The 19,511-nt window shown below is 38.9% G+C and overlaps 1 protein-coding gene across 1 annotated transcript; it reads right to left on the bottom strand.

Annotated features, from left to right (window-relative positions):
* Nucleotides 1-2,894: 2,894 nt before the first annotated feature.
* On the bottom strand, nucleotides 2,895-15,880 carry arl6ip5a (ADP-ribosylation factor-like 6 interacting protein 5a). Its single transcript, XM_072280546.1, has 3 exons — nucleotides 15,636-15,880; nucleotides 4,942-5,159; nucleotides 2,895-4,113 (listed from the first exon to the last, which is right to left on the bottom strand). Exons 1-3 carry the CDS (start codon nucleotides 15,809-15,811, stop codon nucleotides 3,938-3,940), a joined length of 570 nt encoding a protein of 189 aa, XP_072136647.1. The 5' UTR covers nucleotides 15,812-15,880; the 3' UTR covers nucleotides 2,895-3,937.
* Between the last annotated feature and the right edge of the window lie 3,631 nt (nucleotides 15,881-19,511).

The raw sequence follows: 19,511 nt of genomic DNA, 5'->3' as shown, positions 1-19,511 counted from the left end.
GAAGATTCAGAGAGATGTGGGCCAAATGTAGGCAAATAGGCCTAGCTTAGACAGGCATCTTGTCAGTATGGATGAATCAGACCAAAGGGCCTAATGCCATGCTGTATTACCTATCATCATGACTTTCAAATCACAGTTACACTGTCCCTCCACAAAGAACTCCAATGACAAATCTGTTTAACAATTAAGCTTGTCATTAGGAGGTGCAGTTGAATTGGCTGTGTATCTTTTCCTTGACTTGTGCATCCTTGAACATCAAAAGTGACCATCTGTGGATAGTTTAAACTCTCAGCTTCAGTACATTCAAGTCAAATCAATTTGACTAGTTCACAATGCAGGTACTTGATGTAACATAGTAAGCTGGAAGACTGATACAAGTTTCTGCAGTCTTTGAGAGGCCACAATAAATTGCCCAACTTAATACTTGTTACAGTGATAGTTGCCACTTTCAGCATTAAAACTAAAGTATTTTAGTACTGTACCTAAACTTAAAGAAACTACAGTAAATTACATGCTGTATACAAGTGAAAGTTTGAAAATCATTCTAAATTCTGCACTTAAGCTCATCTATCCATTGACAAAATTAGAAAATTTCAGTGTGACATTATAAACCATGTCAACTGCAAAATTAAATCAATCAAGGCCAGTTGAATTGGAATGCTTCAGCAGCTTTGCTTAAAAACTTATTGGGGAAACACATTTCTATTAGAATTGTTGTAACAGAATCAACGGCAAAATAGATACTCTAAATCATCGTGTACGATAGGAATACAGTATTTATTGCTCATCCCCGTGGTCTTTGTGACATCAAGAATCAATTAATTAGTTTAAAACCAGAGTCAGATTGCTAGACTCGATAGGACTAGTGGTTTCTTTCCGAGGAGAAGAGAGTTTTGTCAACCCACATGATAATCCAGCAGCTTTACTAATTAATCCTCCAATTCCTGAAGTTAAATTTTGCATCTAGCAACAATGCTCATAGACAAGTTATTTAACAAGAAACAAATTGACAATGGTCAAAATCAACCATTTTTAAAACTAGCATTTGAAATTGTACTTAGCAACCTAAATGGCTACTTTGGAGCAATTTTTTAAAAATCCACAATCCTCTAATCGGCCTTTTAGAATCAGTAACTAAGGGCACTGATGCAGAGACAAAAATTTGCCTTCACAAATCCCAGTCCTGATGACGGGTCTTTGCCTGAAACATCGATCATTTATTAATTTCTGTAGATGCTGCCTGGCCTGCTGACTTCCTCCTACATTTTGAATGTGTTACTCCAAAGCTGTAATCTTATTGGCCCACACAATTCATACTTACTAGCCTGTTGCAAAATTAATGTAGACAAGCAAGGTATGTCAAGCGGAAGTGTTTTTTTTAAAAAATAGGTTATGCACCAAAAGCAAGAAAAATGTGCTTAAGTATCGCTCACAACCGAAGAATAATTTCTGGTTATCAAAAGGACCTTCCAAAAAAGGAGGAGGTATTAAGTGAGGTGTTAAACTTAATGACTTTCTTCCAATGCCCCAATGTTACATGAAAATTAGATACGATTTGTTATTTACAATCTGCAAATGAAAAATTCCACTCAGTATTTAGATTAAAATCCGCAGACAGAACAAGAATCAATATTATCAACATAGCTGAAGTAAATGGATTGGTAAAATGTATTTTTGAGAATTTGTGCTTTCACGGGTGGTGCACATTGGACCAGAAGGGCCTATTCTGCCTGTATCTCTAGATAAAATAAATAACCTTGGGTTCTCTGAAAGCACTTTAAAAATTAATGAAGGTATTTCTGAAGCAATCACTGGTGCAACTGTAAGGCAGTTAAATTATGTACAAAGTAAATATTATTGACCAGGTCATTATGCTGAAGAGATTATTAACTAGGACACCAAGAAAACTTCACCAGCTTTTCTAAATAGCACATTTTCAGTTCTTAAGACTGATTGGAGGAAACAAAAATAACCTCTGCAATACCTCAATGTCAAAGGTGATGCCACCCAAAAGAGGTTATGAAAATTAAAACACTTAGTAAAACTACGCTTTGGTAACAGTTGAAATCGTTTTACCCATAAACATCTAATTTTACTAGTGTTATGCTTATGTATGGGTAATCCATACATTTTATATACCCAAGCAGCAATTCTACTGTACAACAGATTCATTGCTGATGTCAATACTACCATAACTCTTATCTAAAACCACAGCTTTAATGTTATTACACAAGCAGAGAAAACTTGTCCTAATGTCCTTGACAATTGGGCTAAAACTTGGTCAAGCAGTTTGAAAGCAGAGAATAAGAGATGAGAGGGGGGAAAAAACGGGGGTGGGGGTAGAAAGTATTCGCAACCAGAAGCTTTCCTAACCAAAGCTTTTAACTGCACAGGATGAGAGATGTCATGATTGCCATCATCATCTGGGGGACAATTCCTGGTGATACAACACTGACCCTTCTTGGCATCTTCCCTCCTTTCTGTTACGATTACTGTAGTCCCCAATAATGGAAATGAATCCATGATCAAAAGTCGTTTTTCAGAAACTACTTTTCCTGGAGATTTACAGTACTAGGAAATGCACCAAGCAGATACACCACAACTGTCAAATAAGATCAGTTTTGGTTTTCTCACTAAAACTGGCAGGGAAAATACAAAGAAAACATCTAGTCTTGTCTTCAAAGCTGAGGTGGTTCTGTCATACAAAGACCTCGTGTTGCACCTGCATAGTGTACAATATTACTGAAGAATTGTAAGAGATGCAAGTGGCTGCCTTATTCTTGCATTGCAAAACAAAAATAGGAGTAAAGATTTCAGGAATGGGTCTATTTAACCAGGATACCTTCAGACAGTGTCAATAAAAGGTTTAAAATAGTTCATATTCGACACAACAGTAATTTAAAGTAGCTTTATTGCATGCAAGATATGTTGCATATCTTTGGACCTGAAAATTGAAACACATTAGTAACACTTTATACAACAAATTCTTTGTCATGAGCTCATACTTCACACTTAACAGCTTTTCTAAAACAAAGCATTACAATTGCAGTTTTGTCAAAAGCCAATTTTTTTTCAAAGATACCAATTTGTTGAAATTCATTTTCCATGACTAAGAGGTTTTGTAAAAATTGATTTGGATACTAAATGATGATTGTATGCCTTTCACGTTCTGATGGCATGACTTCCTTACACATGTTCTCTTTACATCCATAGTTCATATATGAAAACTGATGTTTGCTTTGTGTTTTACTCAAGTTCAGTTTTATACGGTATTAATTTCTATCACCCAAAGATGCAGACCATATTAAGTGGAGTAAAAAGGATAAACTGATCATTCCAACTCCCCAAAAATGACTTCTTTTTTTAAAAAAAGTATTATACATTTTCAAATTGCAAACAAGATCACATCACACAGGAGGGATGTGCAACTTGATCCATTTGAAGCTGGGATTGAGAACTTCAATTGTGAAAATGTCAATGTGCCTCTACATAATCCTACACTATTAAATCTATACATTCTGGTTCTTTTACTCATGGGAATCTAAATAATTAAGATAATATCCCTCCATCCTAAATCAGGCCTTAACCAATTAAATAAATACAAGTAATAAAGAAAGTGCAAGATTATGTATCATCCAGATAAATTGTTAGGTTACCCTGTCATCTGGGATTCAGACAAGAACTGTTCTAAGGTACACAAAGACAAAACGGCATATTGTCACTGTATCAAGCAGTTAATTTTCCACAATACATAGTAACTTGCAAAAAAAAAAAAAAAATAATTTCCGGTTGTACTTTGCAACAGCATTAATATCAGCTTGTTAAAGCTTGGAATACTTGAAAATGAACAATACCAGCTTAAGGCTCTTCAAAAAAAATCTTACTCCAGGAATACAACACAACACATACTAAAGGTGCTAAATTAGTCAGAACCTTGTTAGTGTTTGCCTTGTGCTGACAAAATATCAGCAATTTTAGAAATCTGCTCCTGCTCCTGACCAAGGGCATTCAGTAAGATTCCCATGGGAGTTTTCTTAAGTCCGATCTCTTCCATCTTGTTCTCAAACTTATTCTGAAGGTTCCGAAGCCGTAGAGAGGAATGCACGAATATTACTGAGAAAAGCACAAGTTTTAGTTAATTTTTGATTTTAAGGACTTGCACAGCAGTGTATACCAGAGCATGACTTGTAGATTGGTACTAATTCACTATCATCTCCAATTTGAACTTCTGGTAACAAAATAAACACACAAGGTTTGTGTATTTTTGAAGGACCCATGCACAATGGCCTGCAAGTCTCTTTAACATTATACAAGAATACATTCTTCACATTTCTAGGTCTGATTTGAAGCAACTGACATGAACTTTTATAGTCCAAGCTGAGATTATCATAGGTACAAGTATGCACAGGTATAATGTAAATTACTTACAACAGCATTATAGGCATATAGCATTAGAGACAAATTTCACCAAAAAAAATCCACATTTAACATAGTTCTACAAAAATAAAGTAAATCCATTGTAGTGCAAAGTGGTCATCGTGTTGCCAATACCAAGACTGTAATTAGCATTGTTTCACAGCAGCAATTGTTCTTTTTATTATTAGAAAATTAGGGATGCACGAGATTATTAAAGTTATTGCATAAATAAATGGAATCTCAGCTCTGTCCAACCAAAAAAAAATAAATTAAGTTTAGAATTCAACCAGCATTTGTGGAAGAAAGAAGAGGAGAAAACAAAGTCCAGCCTTTAAACACCTACTATCCATGTAAATTAATATACAGTCAGAACCCTGATTAAATTTTGCACCAGTAGAGCTCAAGATGGAGAATCTACTGACTCAATGTAGATACTGCATTTATCAATAATCATGCACGGGTTCCTTTATGCGATGGTTAAAATTTGTCAAAGTTCAACATATCAAATAAACACATAATACTTACAAAATAGTGGTAGTGTGATTCCAAGCAAGAAAACCATCACACCCCCGATTATGGAAATGAAAAAGTAGCTCATCATTAGAATGGCCAAAACAAAGAAAGTTGGGTGCTGGCGCTTGAAGTTACCGATTGTTGCCTTATTTTCTGAGGCCCACACAGAGCCCATGAAAATCACTGTTACCACTGCTCCTCCTAGGATGATTTCCAATGGATTCATAAACCTGCCAATAAAAGAAAGTTAAATTGAACAGCTTATTTTTGATAGCACTGGAAATCTTGTATACTGCTCAGAAAAAACTGCTAAGAAAACAGCACCAGCTGAACTGCCCTTTTACAAGAGGTCAATTGGCTTGCATTCATGAATTGCCAAAAGAAATTTCAATCGACTCCCTGTTCCTCTCAACCTGCATGCCTTCTTTAGTATGTGACTAGACCATCATCCTCCTACACCTCTTCTTCACTATTTTGCTGTCCAGACCATGGTCACCCATATTTATTTTGATTCATTCAGTTGTAGTCCATGAGTACTGACAATATCATTCCCTAACTTATGGAAGTTTGTTGGACATCCTTAAGTAATTTTTCAACCAATGAAATACATTTCTCTAGTTCCAATCTCAGCACTTGCATTGAGAATTGTTGAAGACTGAACCAGATGGTTCTTAACCCTGCTATCATATTTAAGCCATAACTTCCACAACACTGAGGCTTCTACATCCACCTCTAATGATCTTACTTCACTCTGCCCCTTATATGTACAACTTGATCAATCTGAGTGGCATGCAGAACTTTTCACTATTTTCGATCATGTGAGATATTAAAACCATACCACAATTTATCTACTTGAAATTCTGGGCCATGATTATTCATCTTGACATGATCATTCTAAAACTCTTCTTTCCTTCATGAAGATGAGATCATTCAAAGCTATGCAAGGCACCAAACTCACAACATATTCATTGATCACCACATTGTTCCCCAAAAGGTGATTCTTTTTTTCCTGATAAGTAATGCAATCCATCTTTTAAAAACTCAATGGCTTTGTTCATTCCCATCTCCAGTCTTCACTAGTGATACAGGCTTCAAGATAATCAATTCTACTTGAGACATCCTCAACAGTGATCATTCCAACAATGACACTCATGGCTAAACAAAGGAACCCAGCCTCCCCACTGCTCCAAACCCCTAAACACTGCTGCTTTGACCAAGCTTTCAGTTATCATTCTTAATGTCCCTGTGTCAGTGGTCATATTTTGTTTGATAAATACTTGATAAAAACCCAGAATTTTAAAAAGCAGCATTAAAAACTGCATTAGTTTCCCCTGTACATTAGTTCATACGTGGCTACTCACTGCCACTACTCATGCAGAAAATACCATAAATTACCAGTGAAAGGGGAAGTTTGTTAATTTCCAGAATCAAATCAAAATTTTAGGTGAAGTTTGGAAGGGTTATGCTTTCCTTTATACACCACTGAAAGATAACCTTGTTTCCTAGGCTAATAAGGACCTGGCGAATTCTCAAACTTCAGTTGGGAAATGCACAACTGCTGGATAATATCCCCTTCCTTTTTCTCTCTCTCTCAACTATGAGGAAATATCTCACCAGCCCCATCTTAAATTAACGTATTTAAATCAATTGCTCAGCAGGAGCAAAGGGGATGAATTGAGTTCACTTAAAGGCAGGGAATATGAAATGCAAATGATTAGTTGACTTTTTAAAATATGCAAACATGGTAAATATTATACAAGTCAACAAGTTGTTTACAGGATTTATGTAAATGCAAGCAGAAGTCTAACAAACTCGGATGAATAACAATTAAATGCCATTGCAATAACTAAAACGGTGCACAGTGTGGGGTAAGGTAACGACAAAGGTAGCGTTACCGGCTAAGCAAGGTTGGAGACCTCCAATTGCAGTTGATTATTCCAGAGGTACGAACTGAGAGCAATTCATGCACTGGATCCTGCATTCCCCCCCTCCCCCCCCACACACACCCACACACCCATTCCCACTGTATATTCTTTTAACTGACACGTTAAGAGAAATCCCTTTGACCAAGCACGCAAATCACTTTAAGAATGCCATAAAGCATTTCCACAGGCCATAACATTATAGAAATAAAAATTTTAGAGCAGAATTTCTCTCCCTTTGACCACAGTCATTATGACATTTATGCAGGGGAGGTCATGCCTTACCAAGTTGACTTGAGTTTTAAGGAAAGTGGTAAAGGTGCAGGGAAGCACATGCTATATATATGGATTTTAAACATGGTTTCAACAAGGCTCCATGGTAGACTAATCCCAAAGATCAAAACAGATGGAGACCGCAGTGACTTGGTGGACTGGCCAAGCCAATTTTGAATCCATTGAGGACACAGGGTAGTGATGGAGGGTGTTTATCTGACAGGAGGCCTGTGACTCGTGGTGCCCCACAAGGATTAGTGTTGAGGCCTCAGATTATTTCAATGCAATGAAGGTAAGATGATCAGTAACTTTGCAAATGACAAAAATTGGAGGAGTTTTGGATAGTATATTGTCAAAAGATTCAAAAGGAAATAAACCAGCTGAAAATTAGAGCAGAGAATTGGCTTGTGTGAAGTGTTCCACTTTGGGACCAAACCATCTGCATTGAAACACAATTAAATCATCCACTTTGGTTTTCAAGGTGGAAAATAAAATGAAGACCCACCAAGCAGAGATGGGGTGATAACTTTGCAGAGTTGTGCACTCACTCCACAGGAGTAACTGAGCTTCTGGTGCCTGCCACTAATTCACTATCGCATTCCCTCTAAGCTCCTGCAATGTTACAATGTGGGTGGGTTGCAGCAGGCAGAACTCAATTAATTCCTCAACTTTGGATAGCTTGTTTTCTTTCTTTGTATTCAGACTGCCATTTTATATGTCATTCCCCTCTTTCATTTATCTATGTTAGCCTGCTGGGCATGTTATAGTGAGCTTGACTTTGATACTACATAGACTTCAACAATTTTACAGATAAAACAAACTTACTATTTTATGGCTGTAAAACCATTCCATCACACAAACAGTGCCCTGACCTGTGTATATTTCAATGCAAGAGGTATTGTAGGAAAGATGGATGAGCTCAGGGCATGGATCAACATATGGAATTATGATGTTGCAGCCATTACTGAGACTTGGTTGCAGGAGGATCAAGACTGGCAGTTCAATATTCCGGGGTTCTGTTGTTTTAGATGTGACAGAATGGGTGGGATAAAAGGAGGAGCGATGGCGTTACTAGTCAGAGAAAGTGTCACGGCAGCATTCTGTCAGGAGACTGGAGAACTCGAGTGAGGCATTATGGGTGGAACTGAGATTTCAGAAAGGTATGACCACATTAATGGGGATATATTACAGACTACCCAAAAGATCTTAAAATTTAGAGGAAAAATTAGAAGAGATCACAGACTGTTATAGTGGGTGATTTTAACTTTCCACATACTGACTGGGAATCCCATACTATGAAAGGACTTGATGGGATAGAGTTTGTCAAATGTGTTCAGTAAAGTTTTCTTCATCAGTACATAGAAGTCCCAATGGGAGAACATGCAATACTGGATCTGCTAGTAGGGAAATAAGACAGGGCAAGTACAGAGGTTTATGTTGGTGAACACTTTGCATCCAGTAACCACAACACCATTAGTTTCTTAGTAAATATGCAAAAAGATAGGGCCGGTCTGCAGGTTGAGATTCTATATTGGAGGAAGGCCAATTTTGATGGTATCAGAAATGATCTGGCAAGTGTGGATTGGGACAGGCTGCTTTCAGGCAAAGGTGTACTTAGAGAGAGGCCTTCAAAAACAAAATTTTGAATGTGCATGTCAGAATAAAAAGTAGAGATGATAAGTGTAGAGAAGCTTGGTTTTCAAGAAATATTGAGGCCCTGGTCAAGAAAAAAAAAAGGAGGTGCATTGCAGGTATAGGCAGGTAGGAACAAATAAGGTGCTCATGGAGTACAAAAATGCAAGAGAACACCTAAAGAAATCAGGAAGGGTACAAGAAGGGATGAAGCTGCTCCAGCGGACAAGATGAAGAAGAATTGTAAGGGATTCCACAGATATGTTGAGAGCAATTGCAAGGGACAAAATTGATCCTCTGGAACAGTGGTCCCCAACCACCGGGCCGCAAAGCATGTGCTACCGGGCTGCGAGGAGACGATATGATTTGGCGATATGAAACGATACGAGTCAGCTGCACCTTTCCTCATTCCGTGTCACGCACTGTTGAGCTGCCAGGTCATACAGCAGTTCAAAACCTCAACTTTGCAAGGGATTGCAGTGATCCTATCTGAGCAAAAGTGTGATTAATACAGCAATTTATAGTTTTGTTTGCTACCACAGCAAGTCGTCACTGTACTTTACCAGCACCATTTTAAACACAATGAAAGATTGTGCAGATGCTGGAAAACTAGAGCAATGAAAGGAAAACAAAACTAACCTTGAACACAACACTTACAGCATTTAGAAACAAAGTATTCTACTGAAAGTGCTCAGTTACTGTTATCATAGTGTAAATGTAATACTCATTTGCCTAAATTCAGCCAGCACCTGTCATTCCACTGCTGTGAACTCATCATCCATTTTCTGCTGCCAACTCATTGGAAACTATGAGTGCATGTGTGCTCAGCTTCCCCATCAGCTATTATTAACAACAATATGTATTCTTAAAATCTCAATTCCAAAGCTTCAAGTCCAGAAACCACAGTGTCGGCAGAATATCAGTTTCCATCCAATTACATACAGCATTGACTTCATAAGACATTGGCATGGTACAGTGTCAAACTGCATATTTGCAAACACCCAGGAAGGAGCATGTGGGTTGCACACAGAATTTGAAAGTATTTTGTAATAATAATAATCATCACAGGGAGAGGTTAGGTGAAAATGTAGCTTGGGTATAGTCCTAAACATCTTGAATTATTTGGCTTATTATATGCCTTTATTGTTCAACCCATACTTTTGTCAGTGGAGCAGATTATGGTGGCAAGAGGAACTACGATGGGCAGCCTAATTAACCCAAGATAAAATCTGTACTCTTACCTACAATCATGACAGTGATAGCTCCAAGAGTGGGGCCAGAAACCAAAACAAAACCTACTGCAAAGGTTCCATCATTCATACATAATGAATCCACAGATGGAGCCTTGCCTTACTGCACTATTATAAGTGTGTAACACCAGCGATGGTGTTTTGTTATGGGTATCTTAACACCAAAAGCTGGCACTGTTCTTCCTCAGCAGCTTACTGTGCAGGGTGATGGTAGAAATTCAAAAGCTGCTGCCTAATTTCAATAGCCTTTACAGCAAGGGATGGAGACAGTTACTGCAGTCAATTCCAAATTAAAGATCATTAGCTTAATCAACAAAGCAATGGTTTTGCCTTATTGCTGAGTCATGGTAGAAAGTAACAGCAAAGTCATTCTGGTATTGATTGGCTTTGCTTTTCAGGATTGTTCGTGGCATATCAGATTAAAAATGTGTAACTTCCATTGCCAGTCTTTCAGCATATTTTGCATGAATGATACTTACACTTCATTTCATAAGATTCACGTCTATTTATCACTTGTACATCAAAGCAGTGGAATGTTCTGTTTGCGTTAACAATCAGCACACTCAAGGATGAGCTGGGGGGGGGGGGGGGGGGGAGCCTGCAAATGTCACCACATATTGCAGTGCCGACATAGAACACTCAGCAGATTAACATAAAACACAACATATTATGGAAGTGTGACCCTGAGCTCTGATTATTCTTGCTGATCATTACCCATTTAAAGTTGAGATAGAATCTAATGAAATCAGGAGGGTATCGGACGTAACTTGACACTGACTAAATGGAAACATTTTCCTTTTTAGCTTCAGCAAATATGTAAAAAAAGAGATCATTTTGGCTCTTACACAACACCTACCCTTTTCTGCTACACCATGATCTAGATTCTACAGCTTGATTGGTAACAGAACTGTCACTAGATCCCTCTGAAGTGTTTCAAATTGTAACGGAAATGAGCTTTTTCCACCACCACCCCCAAAAGGCCTTGATATTTCAACTTCTACCTCAAATTTTACTCACAGTTAAAATTCATGACTGGCACCAGTCTACCCACCATCAAGGACGTGTATACAGAAAGGTGCAGGAAAAAGGGCCAGTAACATCATGAAGGATCCACCAACACAGCTTACGGACCGTTTGTCCCACTCCCAGTAGGGAGGAGGCTACATGGCATCCATTACCAGGACCACCAGACTCAAAAAACAGTTACTTTCAGTAAGGCTGATTCGTGAAAGACAACTCCACCCACCAATTCACCATCACTACTTTATCATTTTCTGTCAGCCACCTTAATGTACTGATACCCCTGTGCCTAGAGTCACTTTACAGGCTTACAATCAACGTATTCAAGTTCTGCTATGCATTTTATATTCATTCTTTTTAAGCCATCTTATGTATTTATATTTATTGTTTTATTATGCTCTTATCTTATTGTGTTTTTTTTTGGGTTGCATCAGATCCAGTTAAGCTTGCTTATGGTAACTACTGTTGAGAAACCTATGCCAGCTTATGCAATTAAATTCTCTATCGCACTGCACTTAAGAGCAAATGCATCAATAACTGGTTCCTGATCTGCTAGCTTCTTGCACCATCCTACTGTCTTATAATTTCATTTTCCAACTGGCTTTCCAAAGTAGTTTGGGAAATTACAAGAAGCTCTTGACCAGTTCTTCCATTGGTTTACAGCCAAAAAACTCCAGAAGCATCGAGCCTCAATATATTGACCAGTTTCAAGTTCAATTTGAATAATTAGACATGTTAGTTAATTTCACTTCAGCATGCTTGATACCATATAGAAAGTGAAATATACTGTGTTAATAGCATTCACCAAAAGCACTAAAGGTTTAAAGTAAAACCCTGGCTACTCAATCTTAATCTGTAGAAGTCATTTTGCAGGTACTGGTTGCCCAGCATGTTGAAGAGATCCACTTGCATTCACAGATAAAGTGAACTATTTTGGGTATCAAGACAAGACTGGAAATATTTGGTTAATACCCCTCTCCAATATGCTGGCCAAGCAGTACCTGCAGAAGGACTGCTATAGCTTGAGATTTAGTAGCCAGAGTTTCAAGTGCACGTAACTGGAAATTCATGGACCATACCGTTTTGGAAGATGACCAAAGTATGCCGTTAATGGCAAATTCTGTTTCTGGATTAAAATGAATCACAGGTCAAGATAGTTTCTTCACTTTCTAGCATATTTTCACCATGTTCTCCCATTACTGATTACTCCATTCCTTTCATTGACTTATCCATCACCATATTACAGTATGATTTGGTGCCTAATTCCATTACAAACCCAAAAATCTTAGCTACCTTGAAACAGCTCTTCCTACTTGTTTCCTGCAATTCTCCCAGTTTCTCAGGCTATACGTCTGATTGACTATTTCCTGCACTTGTTTTGAAAGATCTTTCTTTTGTTAATGGTAATTCGCATCCTTATCTGTTCCATTTGCTGCATTTTCATTCTCAAATTCCTCCCATCCTGAGCAAGGACAGGATTTACAGATTGTCTGTCTCTCTTCATTCAATGGATCTTCCACAATTTCTGGCACATAGAACATAGAATAGTACAGCACAGTACAGGCCCTTTGGCCCACAATGTTGTGCCAACCCTCAAACCCTGCCTCCCGTATAAGCCCCCACCTTAAGTTCCTCCATATACCTGTCTAGTAGTCTCTTAAACTTCACTAGTGTATCTGCCTCCACCACTGACTCAGGCAGTGCATTCCATGCACCAACCATTCTGAGTAAAAAACCTTCCTCTAATATCCCCCTTGAACTTCCCACCCCTTACCTTAAAGCCATGTCCTCTTGTATTGAGCAGTGGTGCCCTGGGGAAGAGGCACTGGCTATTCACTCTATCTATTCCTCTTATTATCATGTACACCTCTATCATGTCTCCTCTCATCCTCCTTCTCTCCAAAGAGAAAAGCACTAGCTCCCTTAATCTCTGATCATAATGCATACTTTCTAAACCAGGCAGCATCCTGGTAAATCTCCTCTGTACTCTTTCCAATGCTTCCACATCCTTCCTATAGTGAGGCGACCAGAACTGGACACAGTACTCCATGTGTGGCCTGACCAGAGTTTTATAGAGCTGCATCATTACATCTCGACTCTTAAACTCTATCCCTCGACTTATGAAAGCTAACACTCCATAAGCTTTCTTAACTACCATATCCATCTGTGAGGCAACTTTCAGGGATCTGTGGACATGTATCCCCAGATCCCTCTGCTCCTCCACACTACCAAGTATCCTGCCATTTACTTTGTACTCTGCCTTGGAGTTTGTCCTTTCAAAGAGTACCACCTCACACTTTTCTGGGTTGAACTCCATCTGCCACTTCTCAGCCCACTTCTGCGTCCTATCAATGTCTCTCTGCAATCTTTGACAATCCTTTACACTATCTACAACACCACCAACCTTTGAGTCATCTGCAAACTTGCCAACCCACCCTTCTACCCCCACATCCAGGTCGTTAATAAAAATCACGAAAAGTAGAGGTCCCAGAACAGATCCTTGTGGGACACCACTAGTCACAATCCTCCAATCTGAATGTACTGCCTCCACCACAACCCTCTGCCTTCTGCAGGCAAGCCAATTCTGAATCCACCCAGCCAAACTTCCCTGGATCCCATGCCTTCTGACTTTCTGAATAAGCCTACCATGTGGAACCTTGTCAAATGCCTTACTAAAATCCATATAGATCACATCCACTGCACTACCCTCATCTATATGCCTGGTCACCTCCTCTCATTCACTTTCAATGAAATGCCACTAGTCACATTTTGCTTTCAGCATTCCACAAAGACTGTTCTTTCCACAATTCCCACTCCTCTTCCCTACAATCATAGAAAAGATGTCCTTTAAACCTCACCGTCCAGGGCTGCAAATGCCCTGTCCTGGTAATTCATCAGTTCACATCAATTTCTTCCAATTTAGCATACTACATTCATGGCTCACAGCAACACCTCCTCTATACTAGAAAAAAAAAGCATATGTAGATTGGGTGACTGCTTTCCAAGTCTCCCTCTTCAGTCTGGAGGAGAGAATCTTGGACACCCCATTACCTGTCCTTTTCGCCTCATTTTCACTCTCATGATAGAGCAAAGAACCTGATGCAACAAACAAGATGCTGGAGTAACTTGACTGGCAAGGCCAACAAGCAATATGCTGGAGGAACTCATCCAACAGATAAGGAACTGGAGAAAGCCATAGATGAAGAGTCTTGGCCCAAAACATTGACTGTCCACTTCTCTCCACAAAATTCTGCCCGACCTGCTGAGTTTCCCCAGCATATTGCTAACTGCCTCACTTCTGCAGCTGTCTTTTGTCAGAAAGTCATCCCAAGTCATCATAAGGCTTAACATTTCATCTTCTACAAAGCAACATTTCAGAGTACACACAGTTTGCTGAGCTCAGGTAGGATAGCCATAACAATGGAATAATTGGTCTAACTGGCCTTGATTACTGCCAGTTAAAGCACTAAGAACATGCCTGATTTGCCAGCTACAATTCCTGCTTTGAAAGTCCACATTACTATTAGGAGGAAAGATATTGCTCAACTGTGAAACATTCCTTAGGCTTAAAATTCCTATCCCCCTTCTACCCAAAAGTAGATGAAAAAATTCAAATAGCAATTGTTTTATTTAACATGAGTAGAAAGAATTTAAAATCAATAATTGTGCAAGAAAGCAAAAAGTTAAGCATACAGATTGTGCCCCTTACACCCAATTACATTAAATCATCTTTTTGGCAAAAATGAATTACTTGCTCAAGAAAGCTTTAAGAAATAATTATGAAATTATTTGCATAACCAGTGGCAGTAGCAACGTGCAATATCAACCAGTGGATACTACACATCACTGAAAAAGAAATAACATTGTATCATTTTAATGAAACTTTGAGAACATGCAGATCTAAAACCACGTACTGTTGACCGTATAGTTATACTATCTTGGCTGATAGAAAGCCACAAACTGCAGATAACAGATATTTACACTTCTGCATTCTATTGTTCAAATTTTAACTTGCGTTTTAAACTAAAAAGTTTAATATTGTCTGTGTAAAGAGAAAACTAAATGTGACCTTCAAAATATTTTTAAAAGGGTGAGCTATCCTACATACTGTCCACTATAGCAAACCAGAACTCAAAGAAGGAATTGAAATAACGATATGCAGTCGATCCCCTTCAACCTCCCAATCTATGACCTACAGCCTCCGAAAGTGTAAGATAAATTTATGATGTCTGCATGAATAGAAGATCCCAGCAGTGAATCTAACCATTTTAAAGGAAAGGGCTGAACTGCAGTAATGAGTTCCCAATCGTATTAAAACAACTGCTCTTTCTCTAACGAGATAATGAGTTACTCTACACTGAATAAAACAAGACAAAATGTTACTAATAGGTACAGGAGGATACCTCCCGTGTTGCAGGATTATTTGCACCGAACTAGAATTGGCTCACACAAGCATTATAAAATAGTCACATTATATAGGTCACTGCCACAAGAAGTGAAGAGATATCTCACAAAGAGCGCCTTCTCAAGCTACATTTAAGCAAACGATTGTGATCCTTGCATATCTGATAAACAAAAGGCTGAAGGCCCAGACAGCAAGTTCTTTTACCCGATAAGTAGGAAGACACAGACAGCCACGACGAAGTAATTGGTCTGATAAAACAGCAAATTGCTGACGACGCGATTGTTCCATTTAGCTAAATCTCGAAAATCTGGCTGGGCGAAACGCGTGGAGCCAAATATGAAATCGTCCCAAGCTCTTAAGGGAGCGAACTTCACTTCCATGTTAAGCGGCTACTGCGCTCAGAAGAGGAGTAGCAACACCCAGACAAGTTCTTGCAGAGGCGTCACGACCAGCGCGCGGTACCGCCGCCTCACTCGCCGGTCACGCGGAAGCTTCAGCGTGTCGACTCAATGCGCGGATTACAGCTGTTCCAGCAAATCGTCCGAGACTACTTAAATCTGATCTAATCTTTTGTTTTTTCTAAAATAAGCCTCAAAAATACGCTAGTTTGACAGTCTGACTATGGTACAAATCAAACAAAAGACCCCCGCTTCGGAGAGAAATAACTGGTAGACATGACAAAAAAGAAACCTAAAAATTAATATTATTTTCAAAATACTGTGCACATCCAAAGTCAAATGATACCCACCAGCTGTACAAATATAATTTTAGACCATAAGATACAGAAGCAGATTTAGGCCATTTTTGCCCCATCGAGTCATTTCATCGTGGCTAATTCATTTCCCTGAAGTTAGTACCGTGATTAACTCCAGGGGAAACAGAATGAGATGCAATATAACTTCAACTACAATCACAGAATAAAAACTATACATGCAAGATTTTCTTTGCCTTCCATCATTTCAAATAGTTAAACTTGGAAATAAGATATTAAGGGTTAGGATTAGAACAGAGAATAGTACAGCTCAGGAAAAGGCCCTTCAGCCCAGAATATAGTGCAGAATGAATTAATAATCAAATGACCAATGAAATAATTATCTTCTACCAACACAATCTTCATATCCTTCGATTTCATGCACATTCATGTGCCTACCTAAGAGCCTCTCAGACACCCTAGTGTCCACCCTCTCCTCATAGCTCATGCCCTCTAATCCAGGCAGCATCCTTGTAAACATCTTCAATACCCTTTCCAAAGCCTTGGCATCTTTCCTACACTAGGACGACCAGAGCCAAATGCAATACTGCAGATGTAGCTTGCCTAAAGTCTTATAAAGCAGCAACATAACCTATAGACCCTTGAACTCAATTTCTCGACTAATAAAAGGCAGGCCAAACATTTTCTTTACCTCCCTATCAGCCTATGGAACTGCTTTCTAGGAGCTGTAGACTTGCCCCCCAAAATCTCTCTGCATGTCAACACTCTTAAGGGTCTTGCACTTTATCTCATTATGTTTGATCTCCCAACAAGTCACATTTGGCCAAGCTAAAATTCACCTCAGCCCATATCTGTAACTGATCTATATTCTGCTGTATCCTATGCCAGTCTTCTGCTCCATTCACAACACCACCAATCCTTGTTTCTTCTGAAAACTTACTAACCCATCCATCTACGTTTTCATCCAAGTCATTTATAAATATATTGTAACCATCAGAGGTCCTGGAATTTGTGAAACACCGCTGGTCACAGACCTCCAGCCAGAATAGGTTCCATTGACCACTATCCTTTGTCTTCTTTCGGCAAGCCAATTCAGCATTGAATTCACCATGGATCCCATGCATCTCCCATGAAGGGCCTTGTAAAATGCCTAACTAACTTCATCAACCAAATTGTTGATTGTATTCATAGCAAAATTGCCACATTTCATTAAAAGTAACAACAATGTCTGGAGTACACTCATGAGAAGTTCAATACAAAAATGCAGAAGTTGTTATCAGTGGTTAACCATTTTCCTTCTGGGTAAGCTGCTGTCTTCACAATTGATGATTCAACGTGAATTTTTATTATTATTATTATTATTATTGTTATTATTGGGCACATTCTTGCTGCAAAAATCGTGGAAAAGTTAGGATGCTGACAGAAGAGTATGAGAGCTGAACATCAAGCTGCTGACCCCAGAAAACAATAACTTAAAAGGGGTTACAGAGGTTGGAGAAATATGAACTCCCTCTTTGTCTTCCTAATGCTTAAATGGGAAGCAAGCAAAAGGAAGAAGATATTCTACTTGACCTGTTAAGATGACAAAGATTTGACAGAAATGAAGGTTGTGAAGTAACCTAAGGACAATCTATAACTTACATTTCTTACTGGTTAGATGTACCATAAAACACATTCTTGTCACCGTTATCTTACTGACTTACGTTTGCTTACTTTTACCTTTTGGCAGTGTGAAGCAGAATTCCCTGTCATCTGCAAGAAAGGATCTGGTTCAGGTGAAAAGTGCTTTCGGTGTTGTTACATGTGGTCCACACGCTTGTTCTTGGCAGTCACCCAAGTTGATTTTCATTTCATCTGCAGTTCAAAATTAGATGTCTGCAGAGACATAATGGACAATTCACCAGAGATTGAGGGAAGAAGTCTACTCCAGCATAATCAGATTTCTTATCGCCGACTAATATCTAAAATTTGTTGTCTTGGGACAGCAGTATAGTGCAGAGACATAAATGTGGCCCTCATCTTTTTGGCTAACTTTGTATCAACATGTGCATAGATCCTGAGCAGGCAAATACTGAGTGTAAACATGTGCTGGGTTCGAATTGTCCCCAGTGTTGAAAAGGATGGGTTTGGCCATGTAGTCGCAGAACTTTCATTTAGTCAGACTGTATTGGAGTACCCGCATTTGGTTTAAAGATGTTTGCAGAACAATGCCTTTGACCACATCAATCAGGCAATGACCAGCATAGAATATCCTCGAGGCCCTGAAGGAGAAGGAAATTCTGGATCATGTCAGATGGATCCCTGAGGAGAATATGCTTGGCAGAACATGACGTAAGTAAAAATTTCAAAGAAGCACCAAGGGTTGATAGTGAGAAGGCCTACACAGAGCCTTCTTACACAGCAGAGACCCTGCATCACTAAATGCTGCAGGTGCAACAGCTGCAGAGGAGATAAGCACTTCTAGAATGTTAGTTTTCAAAAGGAGGTATGCAGCGGTTTTTGACGATGTTCTTCTCTAAACCTGTGTAACAAGGACTTTCTGTTCTTTGGCTGGCTGCAAAGGGTCACGTAGTATCACCTGCTGAGGGAAGTACATCAGTTCTGCAAGAGTCGCAATTTCGTCTGCTCATAAACCTTGTAAGCAAATGAAATCTTATGTCTTGCATTCAGAAGAGTAGCATATTGATTTAAAAACTGAAAACTTCTAGAAATGAAGTGTACTTCTTTTTACAACTTCCAAAAGTGTAGTCGCTGGAGTTTAAAAGAATGATGGGGGGATCTCATTGAAACCTATCGAATTTTGAAAGGCTGAGATAAAGTGGATGTGCAGAGGATGTTTTCTATAGTGGGAGAGTCTAGGATCACAGGGCACAGCTTCAGAATAGAGAGACAACCACTTTGAACAGAAATGAGAAAGATTCTGTCCAGCCAGAGGGTGGTGAATTTGTGGAATTCATTGCCACAGATGACATGGAGGCCAAGCTATTGGGTATCTTTAAAGCGAAGGTTGACAGGTTCTTGATTAGTAAGGGCATCAAAGGTTATGGGGAGAAGGCAGAAGAATGGGATTTAGAGGGCTAATAAGTCATCAATGATGGAATGGTGGAGCAGACTCCATGGGCCAAGTTGGCTAATTCTGCTCCTTTGACTTATGGTCTTACAGTCTTTTGGGGGAAAAAACGTGTGGACTGTCGTTGCTCAAAACATTTGAAAATTCTGTGGTTTTTCAGAATAATAAAATATGATACATAAGGTTTTTTGACATTCCAGATTCAATTATAAATCCATGTCTATCTGCCAAACTTTATTTTACTTTCTGTTAAGAGTTTAAAGAATGTATTTGTTGTGTGAGAATTCTTCAAACTGGT

This window comes from Mobula birostris, chromosome 16 (assembly GCF_030028105.1).
Source record: "Mobula birostris isolate sMobBir1 chromosome 16, sMobBir1.hap1, whole genome shotgun sequence".
Lineage (NCBI taxonomy): Eukaryota > Metazoa > Chordata > Chondrichthyes > Myliobatiformes > Myliobatidae > Mobula > Mobula birostris.
This window is presented reverse-complemented; position numbering and strand designations above follow the sequence as displayed.